The 25,918-nt window shown below is 40.9% G+C and overlaps 2 protein-coding genes across 6 annotated transcripts; both read right to left on the bottom strand.

Annotated features, from left to right (window-relative positions):
* Positions 1-79: 79 nt before the first annotated feature.
* LOC104023333 (uncharacterized) lies at positions 80-19,710 on the bottom strand. 5 transcript variants are annotated; one of them, XM_087753401.1, is made up of 3 exons: positions 13,742-13,870; positions 12,480-13,133; positions 80-5,342 (listed from the first exon to the last, which is right to left on the bottom strand). In XM_087753401.1, exons 2-3 carry the CDS (start codon positions 12,999-13,001, stop codon positions 3,987-3,989), a joined length of 1,878 nt encoding a protein of 625 aa, XP_087609527.1. In that variant the 5' UTR covers positions 13,002-13,133; positions 13,742-13,870; the 3' UTR covers positions 80-3,986. The 5 variants fall into 5 exon arrangements, with proteins under 5 accessions (XP_087609527.1, XP_087609531.1, XP_087609528.1 ...); XM_087753405.1 differs by lacking the exons at positions 12,480-13,133; positions 13,742-13,870 and adding an exon at positions 19,619-19,710; XM_087753402.1 differs by lacking the exon at positions 12,480-13,133 and having other exon boundaries at positions 13,742-13,874.
* LOC104023239 (uncharacterized) lies at positions 13,903-19,729 on the bottom strand. The gene is made up of 2 exons (XM_009477043.2): positions 19,619-19,729; positions 13,903-15,283 (listed from the first exon to the last, which is right to left on the bottom strand). The coding sequence occupies exon 2, from the start codon at positions 15,220-15,222 to the stop codon at positions 13,903-13,905; it is 1,320 nt and encodes a 439-aa protein (XP_009475318.2). The 5' UTR covers positions 15,223-15,283; positions 19,619-19,729.
* Between the last annotated feature and the right edge of the window lie 6,189 nt (positions 19,730-25,918).

Here is a 25,918-nt window from a genome sequence, read left to right as displayed (position 1 = left end):
TGAAGCTTGGCTCATGTCCTTGAAAAGATAAAACTGCCTAGCATTACTATTGTTAGTATGATTTTTTTTTTCCTTCCCACTATCCAAAGAGACCTAATTTCATACTTAGTACTGAATAAAGGCCAAGGTTCCCAAATGTATGCAGTATGAATTACACCAATGGAGGAGGAGTTTTTGTATGCAAGAATCAGTATTTGAGTGATGTGGTAGGAACTGCATGAAGTCATAGTGTCTCTTGAGTACAAGGTTAGAGTCTTAAGTACTCCGTTTTCCACCTTTATTCACACAAACCTACTTTGAAAATGTGTTTGTAGTCAAGGATTTTATCAATTGGAAGCCAAATTTGCAGCTCTCAATTCAGACCACACTGACTAGGGCACAAATGATGATCTCTTAGAGCTTTTATTGTCTCACTCAAAGGTGAAGAAAACTTACATGAATCAGAAAGCTTTCAATAACTTGTCTTGAAACCCAGTTCTCATCATTCTTAATGTGGAAGTAACTATTCTGTGTATGATGTGTGCAGTAACTTAGCTCACTCTAAAGAAGCCACGTGATGATGGGTCACCTGTAAAACATTGCATTATCTTTGAAAGATTACTTCATAGCAGGAGTTAAGACAGGAACATGCCAGAAAGGTCCTTGTACTCAAATCAGTGAAATATGGAGTGAATATTTGGACTGCAAGATGAGTGAGAAATGGGCTGGCCTGCCAAGCTGAAAGAGGGGTCATCAGTGATACAAAAATCTAACTGGTAACCAGTTAATAGAAGCGTTCTTCAGGGGCTAGAATTGGTTAACTGCTTTATTAGTGACCTTTATGATGCAGAGTCCACTCTCAGCAAGTTTCCAACAATACTAATTTGGAGGGGAAGGGGAAACCATAGGAAGGGGAAGCAGTCAATATGCAAGAGAACAGGGAATGCTATTCTGAAGGTCCTCAACAAACTGGACCAGTGGGCTGTAATGAAAGCAAATGCACCATCCTGCACCTGAGACACAATCACCCCACACAACAGGCAGGTTGGAGCCAGTTAGATGGAAAGCAGCTTTACAGGAAAGGACATGGGAATGCTGTTGCACAGCAAATTGAGCAGGATTCAGCAATATGCCCTTGTGACAAAGAAGGCCAACTGTATACTGAGCTGCACTAACAAGTATATAGCTAGGAGTTCAAGGGAAGGGATTCTTCACCTCTGTTCTGTGCTCAAGGCCACATCAGAGTCCAATGTTGAGTTCCCCGGTACAAAACAGACTAACACATTGGAGCAAGTCCTGTGAGAGGCCAGAGAGATGGATGAGGAGGTGGAGTACAAGATTTCTGAGAAACTGAGAGCCCAGTTTAGCCTTCCAGAGAGAATGGTGGGGGAAAGGAAGGTGGCGGTGGGCATGGGGTGGAGAGGCACTGCTACTGTCTCCAGCTACCTAATAAGAAGGTATAGAGACGACAAAGTCAGACTCATCTCAGCATCATGCAGCAGGACAAGGGGCAATGGTCACAAACTGCAACGAGAAATTCCAACCGGCTCTTCTCTGCTGTGAGGGCAGTTTAAGACTGGAACAGGTTGCCCAGAAAGACTGTGTGTCCAGCTCACCTAGACAAAAAGTCCTGAGCAAACCACGCTACTTTACCCTGCTTTGAGCAGGGAGTTGGACTTCCAGATGCCCCTTCTAAACTACATGAGTCTAAAATTCTAAATGGATCTCTTGCCAAGCAAGAGAGTACCACTGCAGCAGGAACCTTTGATGTTAATACAACTGCCAGAGTTCGTTGAGACAGACTTTGGGAGATGATGCTGCCACTGTGGAGCAAATACTATGGTTTGTTAAAAGTTGTGAAGTGGGAGTTAGGAAGGGATTCTGCCACAAGTATTTCACGAGTTGCAGAAAATTTTAAACAAATTAAGAACTCTAAAGTCTACATTGTCCCAGAGTACGCAAGCAGAAAAGCACGATGAGAAGCATCCAGTACACATTACACTGCTCTTCTACTCTTTTAGTTTTATAAATGAAGTTTTATCCTGTTACATAGCAACTGATGATTATTATAAACACAATTAGCAAACAGTTATTTACAGACAGTCTCTTGAAGACTTCCAAAGAAAAGTTCCACCCAGACATTTGCTAGCTAATGATTCTAATCCACTAATGACAGAGCTCCTTAAGGGCGTAGGTATGTGCCACCACAAAACAGATGAAGTAATGAAAACATGACACTGGTGTAGAAATTAAAAAAAGCATACCTGCTCTCACACACACCTCTCTGTCACACACCGAAGTGTCAGACTATCACTGCCCCCAGATGTCCCTTCATAGGAAGGTTCTAATACATTCACACATCAGTACAATGCACACAGCTTTGGGGGCTTAGCAAACAGAAAAAATATGACTGAAATTGTGAAACTACAGTGAGCAAATGTTTTTTTGCTTGCTTTGCTTTCCATCTGACCCTTCAGCAGAAGTTAATAACTATTTGGCACTATTTTTAGATAGAGGTTGGAAAAGATGCAGCTTCTGTACACTTACACCTATATAAGGAAGCAACATAATTCAACTTACCCATCACATAAAGGACTAAAATCCACCTGATGTCTAATTCTTGTGAACGAAGAAACAGTTTGTTATGAGGCCTTCAAGGTCCCAGAAAAAACAAACCAACCAAAACCTATTATGTATCATAAGTAGTTGTTTGTCCACCCATCTTTCCACCTGGAAATAGCCTTCTTTTCTGTTCACAATAGTCTCTTTTTCTTCAACATCAATCTGTATCCCTTGCCTCTGTTTTAAAGCTTTCCAACACAACTCAGCACTTACTACTTAAGTAATTCAGAACAGCTGTGGGTAACAAGAGGGGTCACCCTTCTTCTTAAACTTACATGTCTCAAAAACCCAGTTGAACAGTCATTTGGATCAGCAAAACTCCAACAGCTATGTTTAGTGTTACATCACCGCTTTAACAAACACTATTTCTAAGAATATAAGGGGTTCATTTTTTTTACAATTGAAACTGGTAGATTTTGCTCAATTGTTTTCACAATGTATTTGTTTCCCTTCCACTCAGCTTGGTACATACAAATTTTGTATCCAAACAGTAACATACAAACTGCAAGAATTACGCAATGTTGCCTTTAATACTAATGACTGTAGTTGTATTTTTTTGTACATAGGTGGAAACCATCTATAGTCTTTTACATTATTTGAATCAGTTGAGAAATTTTGATTGTTTTTAATTGAAGATAATCTCATTTTACATTTTCCAGAAGAAGTAATACCATCTGCATTGATCCTTGGTATCATTAAATGACTCATGGTTCTGCTACAAATTCCTGTTTCCCTTAAGAAGAAATGCCTCTAACACGTGACAGCTCAGTGCTACAGCTGGCATCTTTTCTTATCCTGACTCTGTGATTATAATGAGTTACAGTGTTAATGCCAATGCAGCTCTTCATCTGCGAGATGCTGTCCCAAGCGATCTTTTAATAGGCACCACTAAGCACAGCTGTATTTTTTTATCCACCAAGTACTTCAGAGATACAAATAACCAAAAATCAATTCATTCCTTCTTCAGGTAGTTTACAGGTTCATTGTGCTAGCTAAAACATATATGAAGATGGGAAAAGAAAAAGAGAGAAAGCTGGAAATCAGTACATTAACTTCCTGGGCCTTGAATAATGCCCTTACATAGTTATAGGCACGTAAAAGAGCTATCTTCTCACTATGCCTGAGCTCTCACATCTTACAAAGTTGCAGTAGAGACTTTACCTGAAGAATCCATTTCTTAACCAGCTCTCGATCACTGTGCACTCTTACAAGGTACATGTTTCAGTTCCCAAATGAAATGCATTTACCTTTGTACAATACATAAAAGGGCTGTTCTCGTAAATCTCCATAAGATGTAAACTTCATCTGGAAGTGATTTTAATATGATCTTTAAATGATATCCTCTGCCTCCCCACAATACGGATAACAGAGGTTTCATTTTGAGCTTACAGTACAGTTTGATATAGCACCTTGTTAACATTCATGATTAATGATGAGTTATATCTCCACAGTGTTGTATCCCTGATGAGGGATTCTCTGGGAAGGTTTCCTTGAAGGGGCACCCGACAGTGATAAATGAGGGCAACATCCATGGGAACATTCACACTGTTCCCATAAGCACGTAGGACAGAGTGGACTGAAGTCTGAATCACCTTTCGAGGATCAATTATCATTTTCCTGGGATTGATTACATCTTTCCTGTCAGGCTCTCTGTGAACATGCTGTAATATATTAACACCAGGCACAGTATTCCAGGACGAAATGTTGAACATGTGAGTAGATACGGTTTGGGGGAAGACATGGTTCTCAAAGAGGAAAACGCCAGTCCCTGGGTTTTCCTCCTGAAGACTGCTCATCATTGTTTTCCAGTCCGGGTGCTTAAGGGGAAGAATTATTTCATCAGCATCATTAAGAACCACAAACTTGCTCCTCTGCATGTTACGGTATATACAGTCATTTAGAGCTGTGATTTGTCCATAGTAGCCAATGTGTGTTCCATCTTGCATGAAGTGCCATTTAGAGGAAACCTTGAGGTGTGAGTTTATTGGCCAGGGAACTATCTCTACAGTTCCTTCTTCCATATAAAACTTCAAGACTTTCTCCATCAGATGGCTGCAGTTGTTCTTATAGATCACCACTTTCTGTGCCCCAAGAATCTTGTACATTTCCATACTCTGTATAAACTGCAAGACGTTGTTGTAATTTCCAAACATGGCAGAGATGCATACAGTGAAGTCAACAGAAAAGGTCTCAGCCTTGCGGTTTTTAATTTCAAACCTTGGCAGCTGCTCAGTATCTCCATGTGGAGACTGATGAATTGATACATGTGTTGGATCGCAGTTTTTGGGTTCCAAACAAACTATATCTGTTGCACCATAAGGGAATCCAAATCTATCTGAGTGAACATCAATGTTTGCTTTTGATACATATACCTTTCCATCAGGCTGACAGCAGAACCAGCAGTATAGTTGTTTTACATCTTCATGGTGAACAATCCCAATCACACGAGTGACTTTGCTCTCTCTGTCATCAAAGTATGGGGATATAATAAAAGTTCTGTTATCTTCTAATGCTGTTATTGTGCTATTGGTAATTTTCCCTCTACATCTGCTATCTTCTTGAATTATTTTTGGCAGATGAGAAAGTCTCTGTAGCCTAAGATAAGAAATTGTGACCACTGAAGTTAGAGTGATAATGCACACAGCAACAGCAAAGTAAGATTTTTTCCCACCACACAACATTTTCAATGTATCTAAGTGTGGATGCAAATGTCTTTGTCCTTGCACTTTATGCTGCCGCATCTGCAGAAAAGAAAACATGTAGTATGAGATAATACTGACTGATGATCTTTGCTCAAGAATTTCACAAACAAGATGGGGGGCCAACCTCTATCACTGTGCACTGACTTATTCAGAGACCCAGCTACTGTGCTTTTATGAAAAATCAATCACAGAGTGCTGCTGCAGGAACAGAGAGGCATCCCTGAGTACCTGGATGGCCAAAGTCTTTAGCAGCACTCGTGCTTGCAAGTGTTAATGCCTGACAGGGAGCTCATGGCACTCTCAAGCAGTAATCAGTGCAGATTAGTGCACTAAAAGTGCAGATTAGTTTCCTCTACAAATTCATCTTTAGGCATCCAGATATGATCCATAAACAGTACGGTGACAGCAAGTCTCTTCAAAGGCCTGCTTGTACTACAGAGATTCTTGGAAGAAGAGTGCCCCAGATTAATCAAATTCATGTTAGATCAGAAAATTGGACTGGTAGAAGACAGTATCCCCGACTGCCAGCGAGAAGCATGGGGTAAAATGCCAAGATGGAATAAACTGATCCTATCACACAAGATGAAGAAAATGTTTCTAGTGGGCATGTCATTGCTGCATAAAGCCAGCTGCTGAGAAAAAAAAATCATACCATTAAAAGACCCAGATTTCTAAGTATATATTTTATAGCTAAAACAGGTAACAATGTCATAGGTGTAGCAGATATTGGAAAATTCTCATGTTTCTTGTCCTTTCGTTTACTTCTCAAGACTCTTAATAAAATCACTTGCTTAAGTACTTAGTAATCTAAGTATCTTCAGAGAGTATGCACATGCTAAACATCTAACAATATTTTTTCCAAAGCATATTACTCAGTCTATTCTAAAATAATAATTAAACCTAATATTTCATACTTTTTTTCGCATTTCACACATTGTGTAAAGCTATTTTGAGAGCCTCTGTCTCAATACTGTTTTGTGATAGAACAGAAAACTAGCATTTTCAAAGAAAAGTAAGAAAGACACAAAACTAAAAAGAACCTAAATCCATATTTTTCATCCAAATATCATACTCAGCAGCTTCATAACTTTGGAAGTGCCTAAATTCACTGGCAACTTCACTGCTTGGCTTGAAAAATTCCCCTAGGGTCTGTTTTTTTGCTTAAACATAGTATTTTCCAACCAGTAACATCTAGCTTCTGAATACAGCAATCTAGCTTCTGAATCTCAACTGATTTTAGGCAAAAAATAACTGCCCACGCCTTCAGAATAACATGCAATATTTTCACAATTGCTCTTTCCTGAAAAAGCAAAGTAAGGAGAACTATGGTCACAACATACCCCCTAAAATGCCCCATGTGCCAAGGCTGGTATGATTTATAGCAGCCTTTCCTAGCTACCAAGAAATCGCTTTACAGACCAGAACAGTCATAGGGCACCAGAAATCTCACTACATCACAAGAGGCACAAAGCAGAATAGCAGCAGCAGACAGCACTGACTCTTCTGTCTTTGAAATGGAGAGTCCCCCCCAGAAGTCCTTACAATTTAAAGCATAACTGCAAATACATGGCAAGAGCCTGCTACTGTCATACAACTTTCCGCTGGAGATTTGTGACTGAGAACAACTCAAATTTTGTAAGTCTTTTTATCAAACATTCTAAAGTCAGACAAAAAGTTTCCCCTGAGCATTCTTATTCCCAGGTTGTTATACATTTTAGCATTCTTACAACATAGAGTAGGTCACGTTTAACATTTTTCCCTCGATCTTACCTATTTATGACTTCATATATTCTTCAGTCTTATAGAATAAATAGTTTTTACTAAAGAAATATCAAAACATGTCAACATTACATATACATAAATTTACTACCTGTTATTTCTTCTGCTTTTGCTAGCTATAAATAATGAACAATTAAAAAAAAAAAAGCTTTTCAACTGTGTTTTGAACAGTGAATATCAGAAAGGAAAAAGTACCTCTTAAAGCAGATAGCTGAGTGAAGTTCTCTTCAGTCCTCCATTTATTTTTTGCTAAGGTATCATCTACAAATTGTTTATTCTAACCAGATAAACACTTAAATATTTTAAGATAAATTGCAAGAATTGTTCAATACAGAACAATACTGAGGAAAAAATGCTGGTAGGATATCTAAGACACTCGCCGACACATTTTATTTCAGATGGCTGTTGTTCTTTAATGTCAGTAACAGCAGCCACACCTACCAGAAAAACAAGTTTTCCTTCTCTTGCGCAAAGCATACAGTTGCCTCCCAAGAACTTAATTTAAATTACAAACTTGAGTGTGGAGTTGTTGAAGCAAATCAAACCTAGGCACTCGGGTGATTTTTTTAAGGCTACTTAAGTTTCTTTCTGGAAATTAATCCTGCATGTTGATATATCTGCAGTTCACACACATACTTAAAGAGAACTAGAAAAGTATACTATAGATCTGTATTTCTTGAGCAATCATTTGTTTAGTAACATACTATAGGCCTAATTAAAATAGGTAAATACAGATTCTGATGAGGAACTGTGAGAGAGATCTGAAACAACAGCAGGTTCTAGAAGCAGATAAAAAGAGCAAAATATAGAACTCAAGACACACCAGAACACAGAATCTTAAAGAAAAGAAATATGTAATTATTTAAGGAGTGAAATTCATGGTTTTCCCAACACGTGACTCGTGAATTTTGATCCCCTGAAATTAACAGCACATATATGTAGTCAGAAAATATATGAAGTCAGATTAATTAGGAACATTACATTTACATTTCCTCACTATAGAAAGTACTTGGCAAATTTTAACTTCAAAAATCTGCTTCCAGCGTATTTAAAAGAGTTTATTTTATAATAAAAATAACAACAATAATTCATTCCGGTTTTGTGTCTTTTAATTCCAATTACTATTCAAGTAGAACATGATAGAAATTATGCAGATTTGCTTTAATACTAAATTTAGCTAATAGTATCAATGGCTACTTTACACCAGTTTGTTCTTTTTCAGTATTCCCCTTAATAGTAAAAAGCCTTTCATCCTCCTTATTGCATTTATGGACTGCAGTCATATCACTTCCTAGTCTTCATATTTGCTACTTTTTCATTAAACAAGACAGGTTGTTCTAATACCACCTCATAAGAAACACTCTTCCTTGACTAGGTGTTGCTTCTGTGCAGCTGGCCCAGTTTCAATTAATCTCTAGCACAGGAGACCAGAAATGTCTGTTCCTTGTCCATTTGTACACGACAGTGATAAGCCCTCATCATTGCTGGAAATTTTCTTAACATATGCTAGGATTATATTTTTTGCAGATGCATCACATTGCACAGATACATTTGAGCTTGTCATTAGCCAAAGATTAATACATCTACCCAATCTTTCAGCCAAGTGCAGTTACACAATGTGTTTTCCTCTGCATCAAGGTCATAAGAAAAAACTCTTGTCCCAGTTAGAATCATAGAACCATTGAATGGTTTTGGTTGGACAGGACCTTCAAAGATCATCTAGTTCCAACCTCCCTGCTGTAGGCAGGGACATCATTCACTAGATCAGGTTGCTCAAATTAATCACATTGCTCCTCATTTCTTTTGTCATAGTCCTTCTAAAATCTGCTCTAAAACCTTGTATGTGACCAAGGTTGCACTTACAAACTTAGAATCATAGAATCATTTAGGTTGGAAAAGACGTTTAAGATCATCACGTACAACCATTAACCTAGCACTGCCAAGTCCACCACTAAACCATGTCCCTAAGCACCACATCTCCCCATCTTTTAAATACCTCCAAGGATGGGGACTCAACCACTTCCCTGGGCAGCCTCTTCCAGTGCCTCACTACCCTTTCGATGAAGAAAGTTTTCTTAATATCAAATCTAAACCTCCCCTGGAGTAAATTGAGGCCGTTTCCTCTTGTTGTGTCACTTGCTACTTGGGAGAAGAGACCGACCCCTACCTCACTACCGCCTCCTTTCAGGCAGTTGTAGAGAGTGGTAAGGTCTCCCCTCAGCCTCCTTTTCTTCAGGCTAAACAACACCAGTTCCCTCAGCCGCTCCTGGTAAAACTTGTGCTCTAGACCCTTCACCAGCTTCGTTGCCCTTCTTTGGACACGCTCCAGCACCTCAATATCCTTCTTGTAGTGAGGGGCCCAAAACTGAACACAGGATTTGAAGCGTGGCCTCACCAGTGCCGAGAACAGGCAGACAATCACTTCCCTAGTCCTGCTGGCCACACTATTTCTGAAACAAGCCAGGATGCTATCGGCCTTCTTGGCCACCTGGGCACACTGCTGGCTCATATTCAGCCAGCTGTCAACCACCACCCCCAGGTCCTTTTCCGCCAGGCAGCTCTGCAGCCGCTCCTCCGCAAGCCTGTAGCATTGCATGGGGTTGTTGTGGCCCGAGTGCAGGACCCAGCACTGAGCCTTGTTGAACCTCATACAGTTGGCCTCAGCCCATTGATCCAGCCTGTTCAGATCCCTCTGCAGACCCTTCCTGACCTCCAGCAGATCAACACTCCCGCCCAACTTGGTGTCGCCTCCAAACTTACTGAGGGTGCAGTCGATCCCTTCATCCAGATCGTTAATAAAGATATTAAACAGAACTGGCCCCAGTACTGAGCCCTGGGGAACACCACTTGTGACTGGCTGCCAACTGGATTTAACTCCCTTCACCACAACTCTTTGGGCCCGGCCATCCAGCCAGTTTTTTTATCCAGCAAAGAGTAAATTCTTAGAATTTTAGAATGGAAATTATTCAGTATCGCCTTCCAACTAGATTGTTGTTTTTACCTTTGCTGTACAACTTCTATTTTCAGACCTTCTTTTCCATCATCTTTCTTTAACTCTTTACAATTAGCATTGTCCTTACTAAAAGGTGGAACAAAGTGCTAATTTAGTTCAAGAGCCATTCCTAGGTCATTATTAATCTCCCCCACATGTTCTCTGCATTGTGGCCTTCCTTTGTAATTTGTTTGCTTTGCATTGAGGCAGCTGAAGACCTTTTATGCTGCTCATTTCAGTATCTTCGCAATGTGTACATTGAGTTTAATTTTTGATAACTCTCAGCTTATTACTTTATCTCCTGATCTAGGGTGAGGATAGGGGGCAACTGACAAGAGGTGACTGCAAAGTTTCAGTTGCAGTATTAGATTCAGTAGTATGGGAACAATAGACAGCCTAATCCTTGGTTTATCCAGGGTCTAAGTAAAAAGCCACCACTAACAAATAGCCTTATTGATTTATTGTTTTTGGAGAAAGTTATTCTTTATCCTCTGCATTATCATTTTTGCCAAAAGTAACAACACAAACCACTGGTACTTACATAAAAATAAAAATTCCAAAGACTAACCATCATTTACCATCTGTATCTAGATTGTCTATTGCTAATCTTTTGATAGCTTATCTTTTTCAGAAAGACTCTTTGAAACACCAGTGTCCTTCCTCTCTTATATGATCCAAAGTCAGAAGCATATTATTTGAAGGATTAATCTGCAGGCAGTATTATTCCACTATTTGTAAAATACTGCTCTAAAAATATTAAGCTGGCCATTTCTATTCTAAATACAAAGTAATCCAGACCAATATACAGTGTTGCCATATACTTAATTTGTGCCATTAGAATTGATAAACCACGCATTTCCCTGTACACTCAAAAACTTCTCAGTTATAATCTGCTATACATCCCTAAGCCAAATTTTTCCTATTGTAAACAACTAGACTTTGTGTCCTTTGAAAAGAAATAGATCAGGCAAAATAAAAAATTGCATGACAACATTTAAAAGATTGTTATTTCAACTTTTTGTCTTTCACACTGTACTTGTTTTAGTTAATTTTAGAGTTAATTTAGTTAATTAATTTTCTTCACAGTAGCTTGTAGGGTGCTGTGTCTTGGATTTGTGACCCAAACAGTATTTAAAACACACTGATGTTTTAGCTGTCATTGAACAGTGCTTACACAGCATCAAAGCCTTCCATTTCTCATGCTGTTCCCCCCCTAACTGTCCCAGCAGTAGGGTGGCACAAGAAGTTTGCAGGGGACACAGCCAGGACTGCTGAACCAAACTGACCAAAGGGATATCCCATACCATACGATGTCATGCACAGCAATAAAAGCTGGGGGAAGAAGGAAGAAGGGGAAGACATGCAGCATTATGGCATTTGTCTTCCCAAGTCACTGTTAAACGTGATGAAGCCCTGCTTTCCTGGAAATGGCTAAAAATGGCTTTCCTGGAAATGGCTAAAAACCTGCCTGCTGATGGGAAGTACTGAATTAATTCCTTATTCTGCTTTGTTTGTGCACGCAGCTTTACTTTACCTCTTAAATTGTTCTTATCTCAACCCACAAGTTTTCTCACTTTTGCCCTTCTGATTCTCTTCCCCATCCCACTGCGGGGGAGAGCGAGTGGCTGTGTGGTGCTTAGCTGCCTACCAGGGTTAACCCACAACATGCACTGAAACCAGCCTTTCAAGGAGTTATGCATTCTTTAAATCTAAAATCAAACTCCAGGCTTGGAGAGTATTCAGATGGAGACTTCAAAAAATTGGGTTGTACAGTTCATATATACCTTTAACTTACCGTTAAGTGGTTAGCACCAGTACCGAAAAATAATGCTACAGCTGACCACCATCTTATTTGCTATTTCTTGAGTGGAAATAAAATCCCGAGCCTGCCGAGCCTCTTCTACAAGTGATGCCAGTTACAGGATCCTAAGCAGGAGCCGCAGCCTGACACCCTCCGTGGTCCCAGCAGTCTGACCAGACGAACACGCCCACAACAGCGCGCCCGTCTCCCTGCTCCCCCCGGCCCTCCGTTCCGTGGGCTCCCCTCTCCCGGCGCTGGGGAGGCCAGCGGGGCAGCGGCTCCTCCGCCGCCGGAGCCCCGTGCAGGCACGACGGCGAAAGCTGTAGGCACGTTACCGGGGCCCTCGCGCCCCCTCCCCGGCTCCGTCGGCGGCACCGAAGCCGCAAGGCCACCCCTGTGCCGGCTACGCCAGGCCGTCTGCCGCTGCGGCCCGGGCAAAGGCGGAGACGCTCGACCCTGTCACCTGCCGCCCGAAAAGGTGGCGGCAGCTGCGGGCGGCAGAGCGAGCGCCGCGGGGAAACCTGCAGGCCCCCGCCCGGGCCGTGCGCCCAGGAGGGCGCCCCCGCGCCGATCCGGGTGGAGCCGTTCGCACACACCCACGCACCGCTCGCGCGGGCCGCAGCGGGCCGCTCTGGTGCCGCCCCAGCGGCTCGCTGCGCTCGGCGCCGGGAGCGCGGCCCCAGGAAGCTGTCCGGCGAACGGCGGGGGTCCGCGGGAAGCCTGCGGCGAGCCGCGCTCCCCAGGATCGGCCGCTCTTCCAGAGCGCGCGGCCATGGCCCTTCCTGCCGCACCGCCCGCGCCTCTGGCCGCTCCAAGCGAACTGCGGTCGCTCCCGCCACCGTCGCGAGTTCCCCGGGGCATCTGTCGGGGAGGCCCCGCGAAGGCCGCCAGGTGGGGCGACGCGGCGGCCGGTCCCGGGCCGCTGAGGCAGGCGGGGCCGTGTGGCAGGCTGGCAGCGGGGAGGGGCGTGGCGCTGGGCCGCCGCTCTGCCCCGGCGGGCCAGCAGAGCCATTTGGGGAGCGGGGCCCGCCCAGCCAGCGCCCGACCCGGACCCCGGCGGCTCCGGGGGTGCTGTTCGGCCTGCTCCCCGTGCCGTGTCCCGGAGAGGGCCTTCCGCACGCGACATCCCGGGAATGGACAGCACAGACAGCACAAGTGCAAAAGAGAGACCCCAGTAGAGGTGTGCCTGCTGCACCTTGCTGGAGGAGGTCTCGGGATTCGACCCCAACGTTCAACTGTCAGTTCGTCTAATTAAATTCTGTAAAATGGAGAAACACAAGCAAGCCATTATCTTTTCAAAACGTAAATACATTTAAAAAACAGCAAAGGGAAATTTGATAATTGCATAATGATAAATTCCAGTAATTTACACCATTTACACTTTTTAGAGGCAGCAACTGCTAGCTGAATCAGTCTTGCAACAAAATACAATGTTAGCGTTTGTATGGGTTCTGTGGTGGGATTTTTTTTAGTGGTGAAGGCCATAAATTACAGGCCTTTATTCCTGTGAGTAATAGATGATCTTAAATATCCAGAGCATTTATTGTTGGGGAGAACATAGCATTAAATTCCTATTGCAACACCTTTTAATTTCATTACTGGACTTAAAATTGTAGCACACCCAACACAGTTAACTTTCAGAGCCAAAGATGTATATCTCCAAAGGGATGTATCCCTGACAGGAGGTATGTCACAACAATTTCCTGCAAAGACATATAACAATGGCTCTTCCCAACCATGTGCAAACATCTCTAGAAAACAGTGGACTGAGGCCTCAACCACCCTTCTTAGATCATATAATTTTTTCAGTTTTGAAACTCTCTTCCCTGGATACCTTGATTCAGTTCCCAAATGAAATGCATTTACCTTTGTACAATACATAAAAGGGCTGTTCTCGTAAATCTCCATAAGATGTAAACTTCATCCGGAAGTGATTTTAATATGATCTTTAAATGATATCCTCTGCCTCCCCACAATACGGGTAGCTCTCCACTTTCCCTCCTTATAACAGAGGTTTCATTTTGAGCTTACAGTACAGTTTGATATAGCACCTTGTTAACATTCATGATTAATGATGAGTTATATCTCCACAGTGTTGTATCCCTGATGAGGGATTCTCTGGGAAGGTTTCCTTGAAGGGGCACCCGACAGTGATAAATGAGGGCAACATCCATGGGAACATTCACACTGTTCCCATAAGCACGTAGGACAGAGTGGACTGAAGTCTGAATCACCTTTCGAGGATCAATTATCATTTTCCTGGGATTGAAAACGTCTTTCCTGTCAGGCTCTCTGTGAACATGCTGTAATATATTAACACCAGGCACAGTATTCCAGGACGAAATGTTGAACACGTGAGTAGATACGGTTTGGGGGAAGATATGGTTCTCAAAGAGGAAAACGCCAGTCCCTGGGTTTTCCTCCTGAAGACTGCTCATCATTGTTTTCCAGTCCGGGTGCTTAAGGGGAAGAATTATTTCATCAGCATCATTAAGAACCACAAACTTGCTCCTCTGCATGTTACGGTATATACAGTCATTTAGAGCTGTGATTTGTCCATAGTAGCCAATGTCTTTTGCATCCATAGAAAAGTGCCATTTAGAGGAAACCTTGAGGTGTGAGTTTATTGGCCAGGGAACTATCTCTACAGTTCCTTCTTCCATATAAAACTTCAAGACTTTCTCCATCAGATGGCTGCAGTTGTTCTTATAGATCACCACTTTCTGTGCCCCAAGAATCTTGTACATTTCCATACTCTGTATAAACTGCAAGACGTTGTTGTAATTTCCAAACATGGCAGAGATGCATACAGTGAAGTCAACAGAAAAGGTCTCAGCCTTGCGGTTTTTAATTTCAAACCTTGGCAGCTGCTCAGTATCTCCATGTGGAGACTGATGAATTGATACATGTGTTGGATCGCAGTTTTCGGGTTCCAAACAAACTATATCTGTTGCACCATAAGGGAATCCAAATCTATCTGAGTGAACATCAATGTTTGCTTTTGATACATATACCTTTCCATCAGGCTGACAGCAGAACCAGCAGTATAGTTGTTTTACATCTTCATGGTGAACAATCCCAATCACACGAGTGACTTTGCTCTCTCTGTCATCAAAGTATGGGGATATAATAAAAGTTCTGTTATCTTCTAATGCTGTTATTGCAGTTTGAACAGGTTTTCCCCTACAAAGCTGAGCTGCCGGACTGGCAGTTGTTGCCTGGGGGAAGATTTTTCTAGTTATGTTATTCTGTAGCTGAGGATCTTTCCAGGAGCAGATTAAAAAGCTTGCAAAAATAAGAATACATGCAACAACAGCACAAATATGTTTTTTTCCACAGTGCATCATTGCTGAATTTCACAATTTGGAACTTAACAGACCTTTACACTCAGTCGTCTATTCACTTCCTCTAAAACAAAACAAACACACAAAAAAGCACTCTTTCAGTGATTTGCCAAAAATAAGTAATGTTTTCTATTGAACTATATTCTCTTAAATGCAATAGTTACTGTTGTGATACTTCAAACTTTAGTATGAAGACCTGACTTTTCATACAGGTTTGGAAAAAATGGAGAGATTCTTTTACACCTTCTCATTCCTAACTCTATTATATTTTACTCTACAATTGGGCCCAGTGCAACAGTTTCAGCTGTTTTGGTATACAGTAATGGTAATATAGTGTAATTTGAATCACTTTGAGGTCTGGAAGAAATTTTATGTTAGTGAAAACCCACATTCTTTATCTTTTGATATTCTGAGAAGCTTGTAAAACTATAGAGTTATCCTTTCCCCTCTTCTTCCTAAAAAAGGTGCTGTGAATGTAAATTCAAACTGCATTCTTTTCTATTGGGTAGGATTAATCCTGTCACAGTGTCTCATTGTTCTGATGCCCAAGTCATAAAGAAAATGTTTTCAGAGCCTTGTGTGTTTTCAGAGCTTAGTAGGATCCTATGGTATTCAACATTATCTAGGAAAAGAGGTTTGAAAAGAATGACCTTTTCACTTGTTCAGGTGGCTAAGATTACCTTAAATGTAAATTGCTTTTGCCATTAAAGTTGCCAAGTCTTAGACCACAGTTCTAAATTGGCAGTTGCTTTCAGTAGGACTTTGGGTGAATATTGTGACCCTTCATCGGGACTACATGCACCACTGAACTTTTTAACCTTGCTATGGAAGCTTCAAGTTCTCCAAGATGTTACCAAAACAGACTACAAAGTGAAGATTTTCAGTATACAATCACAGCTTGGTATTTACACATGCTTAAACCATCAAGCAGATGGAAGGCAAATTAAAACAAAACCAAACTAAACCAAACCTTGCTTTATTCTATGAGCAGCCATGAGGGTGTCATATAATGTGACACATCAGAAGAACACATCAGAACAATTAGCCATTATCTGTACCTTTTGTAGGTGTTCTGTCCTCTTTTGTATACACTCAATCTCAGCTGAATGACAACCACTTTCTAATTATGCACAGAATTGCCACTTTAGTTACAGCTCTATTCTGACTTCAGAGTACTAGGTTTGAAGAACATGATGAAAGCACTGCTGCCTGGTGTAATTTGCAAATCCAAGATGTTGCTCAACTGTTCTTTTTCATTTTTGACCTCAAAAAATATAAGTTATTTTGAACAATGTATAATGACCCATTCTCTAAAGTTAAAATTTTGTGTTGCTTTCTAAGCTGTAAATCTTCCCCTTTCATGCAAGTAATGGTATTGACCAATTTTAAGATTACACTGCATGTGCAGAATAGTTTTTCTAATATGCTCACAAAGATTAAAGTCACTCAGTTCTGCAGATGTCTCCTCATCTGCTTTAAATACTTCTAATATTGCCTTCTCAATTAACCAGTAAAATTCAAATATGCATTTATTTTATTTTGCAAATATGCAATATGCATTGGAGAAGAGGAGACTGAGGGGAAATCTCATCGCGGTCTACAGCTTTCTCACAAGGGGAAGAGGAGGGCAGGTGCTGATCTCTTCTCCCTGACGACCAATGATGAGACCCGAGAGAACGGCAGGAAGATATGCCAGGGGAGGTTTAGGTTGGGCATTAGGAAAAGGTTCTTCACCCAGAGGGTGGTGGAGCACTGGAACAGGCTCCCCTGAGAGGTAGTTACAGTGCCAAGCCTGACAATATGCAAGAAGCATTTGGACAATGCCCTCAGACACATGGTGTGAATTTTGGGGTTGTCCTATGCAGGGACAGGAGTTGGACTCGATGATCCTTGTGGGTCCCTTCCAACTCAGGACATTCTATGATTTTGTCATTAGCTCACTGGTAGCTAAGCAGGACCTTGCAAGTGATATTTGCATAGAAAAGATGACACTATGTATAAAAGTAGAGTTGCATCATCAGTTATCAGCTTGCACCAAAGTTCTTCAAATACCTATTGTTATTCCTATTTTGGGATTAGAAGCCATTTACAGTTACTAACATGCTGTCTATTAGAAAACTAAGAGAAAATATTTTAGCGTGAAGTGGTTTTTTTCATAAGTATTAATTGGGAAGTGGGATTGAAACATGCTTACAGAAAACTTCAGGGGAAAAACAAAAACACAAAATAAAAAGAAGCCAACAACAACATGGAAGAATACTCAGTTCAAGTTCTAGTTCTTGGTTTTTAACCACAATTGCTTTTATTTTCCCTTTTTTTTTTTTTTTTCCCCTCTCTCCCCACTTTGGAGGTGGGATTCAGCTGTCAGTGTTCTCTTCGAAGAAATCCACAGAATTCTTCGCAGAGATGGGAGTAGGTCTGAAGATCGAGAGGCATGTAAGAAGGACAGAGGACAGGAGCTTCAGTGAAGTTGTAAAAGTAGTTTATAGGTCCAATCTTCCCATCCAAGAGAACAATAAAGTGACCGAGGAAGGTAAAGAAAATCAGAGTCCTGATATAAACTTTTCTGGGGAGGATGATTTACTGCATAAGAGATGGGACAAATTTACAAAAGGGTGAGATGAAACAAAGCACTAATAAAGTTCCTCATCGTTAATGTCTGTCACGTTTATTTACAGAAATGCAAGGTCCGGGGTTTTTTTTTTTTGATACAGATGCAAAGTGCAAAAATCATTAGAGTGTTCTGGTGAAATATGTTTTCAACTGTCAGTCTTATACCAGGAAGCAATACACCTTAAAAATTTCCTGTTAAATTAGGCTTGGGAAATTTACATGAAAATTGCATTTTTTAAGATTTAAGAAATATTAGAAAATTAATAGTTTCTTCCTGCAATAAAGACCTAATGGTAAAATCCACTCATGGCAAGTACTTTCATTTACCCCCTCTTCCTTTTGGAACACCACTACTTTCTAGCCAATGTAAAAAGAGAGCAATTCCTGAATATCCTGCTGCACAGAAGTCTCCATCTTAGTTTTATGTGCAAGTTACACAAAGCAGGAAGTTCACTCAAATGTCCCCTTGTATCTCACATCTCCTAGGTGAAACAATCTGTTGTCTGTTTTTAACTATGTGCAAACAAACTTTTGATATCGTTTCTCTTCACAAATTTTGTATGCATACATTACCCAATTTGGGCAATACAAATTCATCCTAATAGCTTATTTTTAGACTAACAAGAACGAGTAGTTTTAGTATGCCAAAAGCATTATTAACCACTTGATCTGGAAAAAAGTAAACTAGCATTCTTATTAGAAACCAGAGGTCTCCTAGGGCATGCACAGTGACTGTCAGTAAAACTTTACAGACAGAGACAATAAAAAAACAAGTAAGTCCCTCTTACATAAAGAAGTCTATAAAAAACTGTAGAGACACATAGAGTTCTATATAGTCTGTTTAAATAACCTACTGTTTTCTCCTCAAAGAACTGTTTAGTTTCTGGAAATCTCCAGTGGTTGCTAACCTTCATCCCATTTCTGTCTTTCATCTTGACCTGCTCAAAGGGAGATTACACGAATTTTCCAAGAAAGGATGGCATCAGTTCCTAAATATGAAATATGATTTTGGATTCAAGCTTGTGCCATCTCTTTTGGAATCCACAGGTTGCAACCATTAGCTGATGTCCACTGAACTAGGTGACTAAAAACACCAAGTTTCTCTTTTTCTAGCTGGGATGGGATCATTAAAAAAATGCAGGATCTCAACTATTGTCAGAGCAATAATTTCTGACCGGAAATAGCCACTGTCATTCTGAAAAATGATTATAAATGTGGAGTTATTAAAAGATACTTATACTGCTTTGTACTGTCCTTTGTTCAAATGAACATATGTTGGCAAAGCATCGCTTCATGTAAGATGACATTCCAGTGTTGAGCAAATGACGAGTTTCACCATGTCTGATATCACTATGGTCTCTGTTACTGAAGAAAATATTTTATGTGCCCTGAAACTGAAAAATATCCCTCCTCTTTAAAAGAGGAGTTTTAAAATATGTTAGCAAGTCTGGACCTTCTCTGCCCGTTTAGGTTAATACCACTTGCAGTACAGAGAAGAAACCGGAAGACGACATTTTACTGCAGGTACATTATATCAACAAAGTTCAAGAAACTTATTCACACAAATAAGAGCCTTGCTTTTAATAACTGTTTTAGTGAAGCTTTATAAAACACTGTCACCCATTTTGCCTGGAATAGTTAGACAACACCTCAGCATTTCTCAGTTACATAAAGAGAAAATAATGGAGTCTATGTTTATTACGTGCAGTCTTGATATTTCACCAGAACGCGCAAAATCATGCCCTCCTGAACGTAAAAGGAATCAAACAAAAGTGTATTTACTCACAGTTTCAAGCCTCTGTGTCTAGCACTTCATGCTTTCCAGTGTTGCAATTCTGCCTTATGCTCCCACTGAAATGCGAGACCTTTCAACCTTGCTTGTTCCCCAACATCTGCTTCCTCTACAATTGTACTCGTACTTTTGAGTGTCTGTGGGAAATCCCGTGACTTGGTTAGCTTCCTGTTCACCAAATCAGTTTGCTTTCTGATCTGTCATTTTCTCAGTTAAACAACTTTGACTTAATTGAATGATACATTATTCACTTGATGTTTAATACCATCTCAGCCTCTCGACAGTCATATTTGTTAACTGGGAGAATGATAGATGATAATTTTCCTCTATTTTATGGTGTCTGTGTGTATGTTCTTGGAGTTTTATCTAGATCAGGATTTAAATACTTCCCATTAGATCAACTGTAACTGTGTTTCAGCAGTCTAATTTTAAATAGCCCACTGTGTTTTTCAGAGGAGCTTTTGGGTAAGCTTCGTCCTCTGTTACAATTATCTCTTTCACTTTATAATGACACAAAAATCAACAAAGCAATTGTGCGCACAGTTGTGAGACCAGAAAATAGAACTTAGTATTTAATCACATCAGCCTTTAATCTACCACAGCAGGTGTCTGAAATAGTAGGTGGATATAACTTGAGTCAACACTTGATTGTCTGGTGGAGCTGTATTAATAGTTAACATAAACAGTAACTTAAATGGGTGGAGTAGACTGGGTGGGGACACATGTAAAAGAATAGAACAATTTATTTGGGGGGGGCAGACTGGATTTGCCTGCTGTATTAGCTATTTAGAGATAAAAGCTCTCTCTTCCTCTTAATAGGAGTGTGGTGCTTGCAATTTTTGTTTTACAGAACTTTTATTTCTATGGAAAGACACACATCTTCAGCTGTCTTAGAGGGAAAAAGGGAAATTGCAAAGGTGGCTTGATTATAGCTGAAGTATGTTGAACGGGAAATTCAAATTGTAACTACTCAGCAATGGTAATTCATGACTAAGGAACACTCTGGCATGGAGGGCAAGGCAGCCTAACTGCTGAACGGGTTAAGCTGTCTGGGACCAGGAACACCAGAAATAGAATGACCATGTAAGGGAGATAACTCTCCCTTGCTGATAAAATAAGAAATGCCGCAGTAACTGTCCTGTAACTATTGATCAAGTGTGTAAGAGTGCTTAGGAGCCACCTTTGGCCAGCAGAGCTGACAGAATTTTGTCAGTTAAATTTGACTGCCAACTGTGTTTTAATAATCATCAAATTTTAGTAATTTCCTTACACTAATAATTTGCATTTCCATAATTCAAAAGGAAATTAAATACTTGGCACTATCTTATCCACTCTGTTGTGTGTTATACTATCTTGCACTTCTTGTGAGTTTTATTTAATTGTACTAAAAGTTCTTTAGGTAATAGGGACAACGGAATTTATAACACTAGTGGCACTTTCTTCTTTGGTGACTGCAACCAATACATATGAACTAGAGAGGAAACCTTGGCAGAAACAGAAGTGAAATTAGTTTATATTTGTATTGTACAGAATTATCAAAATGAATGAAGAAACACAGCCTGGCAGCAGCTTCATTCTCATCTTTTTCTGTTTTGTGGGGTTTTTTTCCTTTTATTGAAACAAAAAAGTGTGACTTTTCTTGCTAAACAACCTGTTTCAGACAGTTAAGCAACCGCTTATCACCATTCTGTCATTGTTTTCTCTTCCTGTACATAACAACAGCCCACTCTTTCCTCATCCTATCTCCCCACACATCTGTTCTTGCAAAATCCTCCTATGCCACTCTGCAGCTTTAGAAATGTTTAGTATTTTTGCTAGGCGGAAACACACATTTCTCCTTCCCTCCTCCTCTTTTTTTTTTTTTTTTTTTTAATCCTTCAGAAAAGGCATAAACTGGGCCTAGCATTCAGAGCAGCTGTGGATGCCTCCATTTCTCAGTGTAGAAACAATCACACAGAATGTGTCAGAGAGCAGTGAGGGCTGGCAGCTCTCGAAGCAACAAGCAGCTGGGACCTGAGGGGGAGAAGACAGCTGGCTGGGTAGGGGCCTCAGCAGCCAGGGCCCAGTCCCTCGGTACCCACGTAAGGCAAGCAGGGCTGGCCATGCTCAGGACCACAGCCAGGTTCACCCCCCCCATCCAGACCACCCGGCAAGTCCATGGGATAAGACAGGTCTGAGGCCAAGCTGGGAATCCAACCCACAGGTCAGGTCCAGTGGCTGCTGGGCAGGTCCACGGGGACAAGGCAGGACCAATGCCAAGTCCAAGCCAGGAAGGCAGCCTCTGGCTGGATCCACAGGGTCTATGGGGCATGGGCCTGAGCCTCCTACAGCATAGCCCAGGCAGGGGCTGAGGGCCCAGAGCCGAGCTTGAATAGGCTTCTGGGCCCATGGGTGGGGGGCCCAGGTGGGGCTGGTCAGGGCCATTAGGGCAATTTGTACCCACAGGGCCCTGACAGAATGCTTTAGAAAGGTACTTCCTTTTTAGCTAAGGTACAAGAACTCAACATATATGCTCATCATATAGACCAGTTTTACTTAAAAAAACACACCAAACCACCAACACCGTGACAAAGCAAAAAATTATTAGAAAGAGAGCCTTTCGTCTTTAAGACTTCACATTTACTTTCATAGAACTGTACCACAACACAATAGCTGCATCAGTTTGCCCTGGGCACTATGGGTTTTCCAAAGCACTTGTGCTCATGCCTGGAGTCTTCCTTTTCTAAAGGAACTGTGTCACCTCATAGATGCAGGTGACTCCAAACTTCTATACTTACCTTTGACTTCCAGTTTCTTCAGTGAAATCTCTCTTCTCCTGGCCCCTATCGTGATGTCAGGAAATCGCTAAGCTGAAGGAAAAGTGGGAGTCAGCAAGAGGCGTGTCTCTCAGTCTAATCCTTTGTGACTTTGCGTAAATAACCAGCAGGAGGAACCAGGCTGTTGTCAATTGGACTTTGTACCAATATGTCCCTCTTTCCTGACACAGCTTTCCTTGGTGGCTACATTAATCGTTAATGAACTAGAGAGAAGGGAATGTTTGAACACGTTAACAAACATCCTGAAATACATTGACAAGTTTCCAGTGTTTCTGTGGAAACGGAAAGCTCACTGAGAATTTCTGTTTATTCTGCCTAGTAAAAGGTAAGAGAGAAACAATGAACTTCAGTGACAGGTAAGAACGGAGACTAAAGGGTTCACTTAAAGACACAAAGGAATCACTTGACCCATTTACCTTAAAGCATAGGCAAAGAAATTTGCTCATGAGAAAGATTTACAAAATAACATGTGGAGGAGAAAAATAAAAACAACAATAACAACAAAAAAAACGCCTTAAGGCCCTTTCTTCTCTCATTCCCCCTTTTCTCAGTTCAAAAATTCAGCAAATTTAGAAAAGTTTTAAACTCAGGCATAATCATCACTTGGTGATCTCTTTAGGGCTGATGGAGGCCTATGCCCCTCATTGTGCATGCCAAGGTTGGCAGTTGGGCGTAAGCCCAAGTCTGAATTGTGTTCACTGTCCGTGTATGCCCCACATCACCTCCCCCTTTCCATAAATATATACAGGCAAAAAACCCCCAAACATATTGCTTTAGCAGGCCACCATTCTAGAGACTTAAAACAATTGCAACCAGCAGTTTAAAGTCCTGTTATAAACTGCAAAATATACAAGACACTGCAAAGTAACCTTAACCTACGGTGTGTTAAGACTCAGTGTGGATGTGTGTAACTAGAGAATATATATGGATATTGGAATTGTAATCTGCACAGCATAAGCTTGCTACAGACCACATTCTTGTCTCTCAGTATACATATGTTCCTTACACTTTTAAATATGAGTGGGTATATGAATGCTAAAGAATAGAAAGGTCAAGCAAAGAGAGCTGACTAAAAGCCATGCACATATCCACAAATGCTTTGCTTTTACGGTACATTCTTGCCTCGCCACTCATTTTGCCTTGCTGTTTCTGGTTTGGTTTTGTCCAATAGTTTTTTGATATAACACCTGAACCACCTTGAAATGCATTATCTACAACTCCTGCTACCATTAAAAAAATTTGCAGAACGCTTGACCGCAATATACCTTTGAGATTAAGATACACTTTCATTAATAATTTATGTAGCAAAGATAAATTATGAAAAAAACCTCTTCAGTCTCCTGCAAAGCTTCAGATGGGCACCAGACAACAGGACAGGACAGAATTATTTTGCAGTTTGAATAGTGCCTAATAGCAAGTACAGGATTTCTTGCTGTGTCTTAGAGGGCAGCTGAGCCCAGTCACTAAAGAAGATGGGCTATCAGATACCACCAAGATTGCTTTTCACCCAGACACTGTTGTTGTCCATGTTCTAAGAATGGGTACAGGACTTCCTGAACTTTTTTTTGAAGAACCAGAACAGGATTTCTGTGATCTTCCACATGTAGTTATCACCAGCTGAAAACTTATCAGGTTCTCAAGATTTAGTAAGTCAAGAACTGTGCTACCACTTTGCCGTACTTTTGCACCAGAATTTTGGGTAAAAAATCCTCGTCCAATAATAAAGCTCAATCTATGCAGCATAACACTCCTTGAATGGTAAGGAAAAGAAACAGAGAAAAGCAAATTGTTTTTTTGACCTTCAGCTCTAGAAGAAAAAAAAAAAAAGTCAGGAAAAGAAAAATGAAAAGAAAAAAAAAAAGTACAAATACCAGCCTCTCTACGTTGTAAAGATTAAACAGAAACAAAACTATCTAGGGAACCAGCCACCATCAGAAATCTAAGTAACAGCAAAAATTAAATAAATCTCAAGAGACATGAATTAAATCATAAGCATTTAATAGAGCAAAACTCACACAAGCCCAAACCCAGTCTTCTCTAACCACTAATACAATCTCTCAGACACGGAAGAATTCAGGGGAAAAAAAAAAATCAGTTTGCAAACACCTTCATCTAGACTGCCTATATATCATAAAGCTAACAGGTTACAGTGAAGGTATATCTGTTGTAAAACAATTCATCACCGAGACAGATGCTCAGCAAGCTTACATAGCTGCAGGGGAAACTGCAAGATATCAGCATGCTGGTTTCAACCACCATTAGAATGATCTCAGTTTTACAGAGCGATCTTAAGTATTAACTGACAGCCTTGGCTTAATCAGCTATCAATCATCTGAGTTCACCCTGGGTCATACATACCCTACCTTAGCATCAGTCCTTTTTTTTGTATCCTACCTTTTATGATGTTGCAGCGTGCTATGTTGTCCTCACTCCAAAGTGAAACATTTGACTGAAACAAATGTGCTCCTGCTGTACAGTAGCCATGAGTCAGGAGTTGGTGCAGAAGTTGGTAGCTCTGACATTAAAAGATCTCCCCCTTTCTTTGCCTCCTCAGAGCACATGGCAGCAAGACAGAGGCAGCTTGATCTCAAAAGATGTCTAAAGAACTGGATAGCCACATATGCTCCACAGATGCTTCCCCTAACGGTTAATCGGCACATTCACTGCTTGGGAATTGCTAGATCTTAATATTTCCCATTGTACTGCTAATTGAATGTAATTATCCCATTAGATTCACAGTCTTTTGCACTCTGGAGATGGAGCATGCCCATAAGAGATTGCATGAGCGTGGAATCAGGCTTCATATTAAGACAAGAGCAGTGCCAAAGGCAGCCTCAGGTCAGGCTATGCTATGCTGAGAACAATCTCTCTGCTACCTGCAGGGCTTTTATTAACACTAGCAAGCTCCTGCCTGTAATCTTGGGGGAAGACAACTGCATTGTTCCTATGATACAAATTCCAAACTGTATGAATGTGCTCAACCTACTTTGTTAGAGGTGAGCAACCAGTATCCTCTTCTACCTGGAGACTATTACAGAAAATTACTGAAAGAGGAATTTAATGGTACATTACATTACTGTCCTTGTCATCTCGTTAGTTCTTAAGAAATTAATGACAAATCTGAACTATAACGTGAAGATCCTTGTTTGTGTTGCTCTAGGACCTATCAACCTCTCTCGGGTCGTGGAGGGGTTCAGTACGTGTGATACTTCCGTAGAAAACAAACAATCTATGCAAAACCATTGTCCTGGTTTCAGCTGGGATAGAGTTAATTTTCTTCCTAATAGTGGGTATAGTGCTGTGTTTTGGATTTAATAGGAGAATAATGTTGATAACACACTGATGTTTTATTTGATGCTAAGTAGTGCTTTGCTTACACTAGTTAAGGACTTTTCAGCTTGTTATGCCCTGCCAGTGAGAAGCTGGGAGGGAGCACAGCCAGGACAGCTGACCCAGACTGGCCAAAGGGCTATTCCAC

The sequence above is a fragment of the Nipponia nippon genome, unplaced genomic scaffold (genome assembly GCF_047370975.1).
Source record: "Nipponia nippon isolate SJK-2023a ecotype South Korea unplaced genomic scaffold, ASM4737097v1 scaffold_16, whole genome shotgun sequence".
In the NCBI taxonomy this organism is placed as follows: Eukaryota; Metazoa; Chordata; class Aves; order Pelecaniformes; family Threskiornithidae; genus Nipponia; species Nipponia nippon.
The sequence above is the reverse complement of the archived record's forward strand: the minus strand, read 5'-3'. Positions and strand labels throughout refer to the sequence as shown.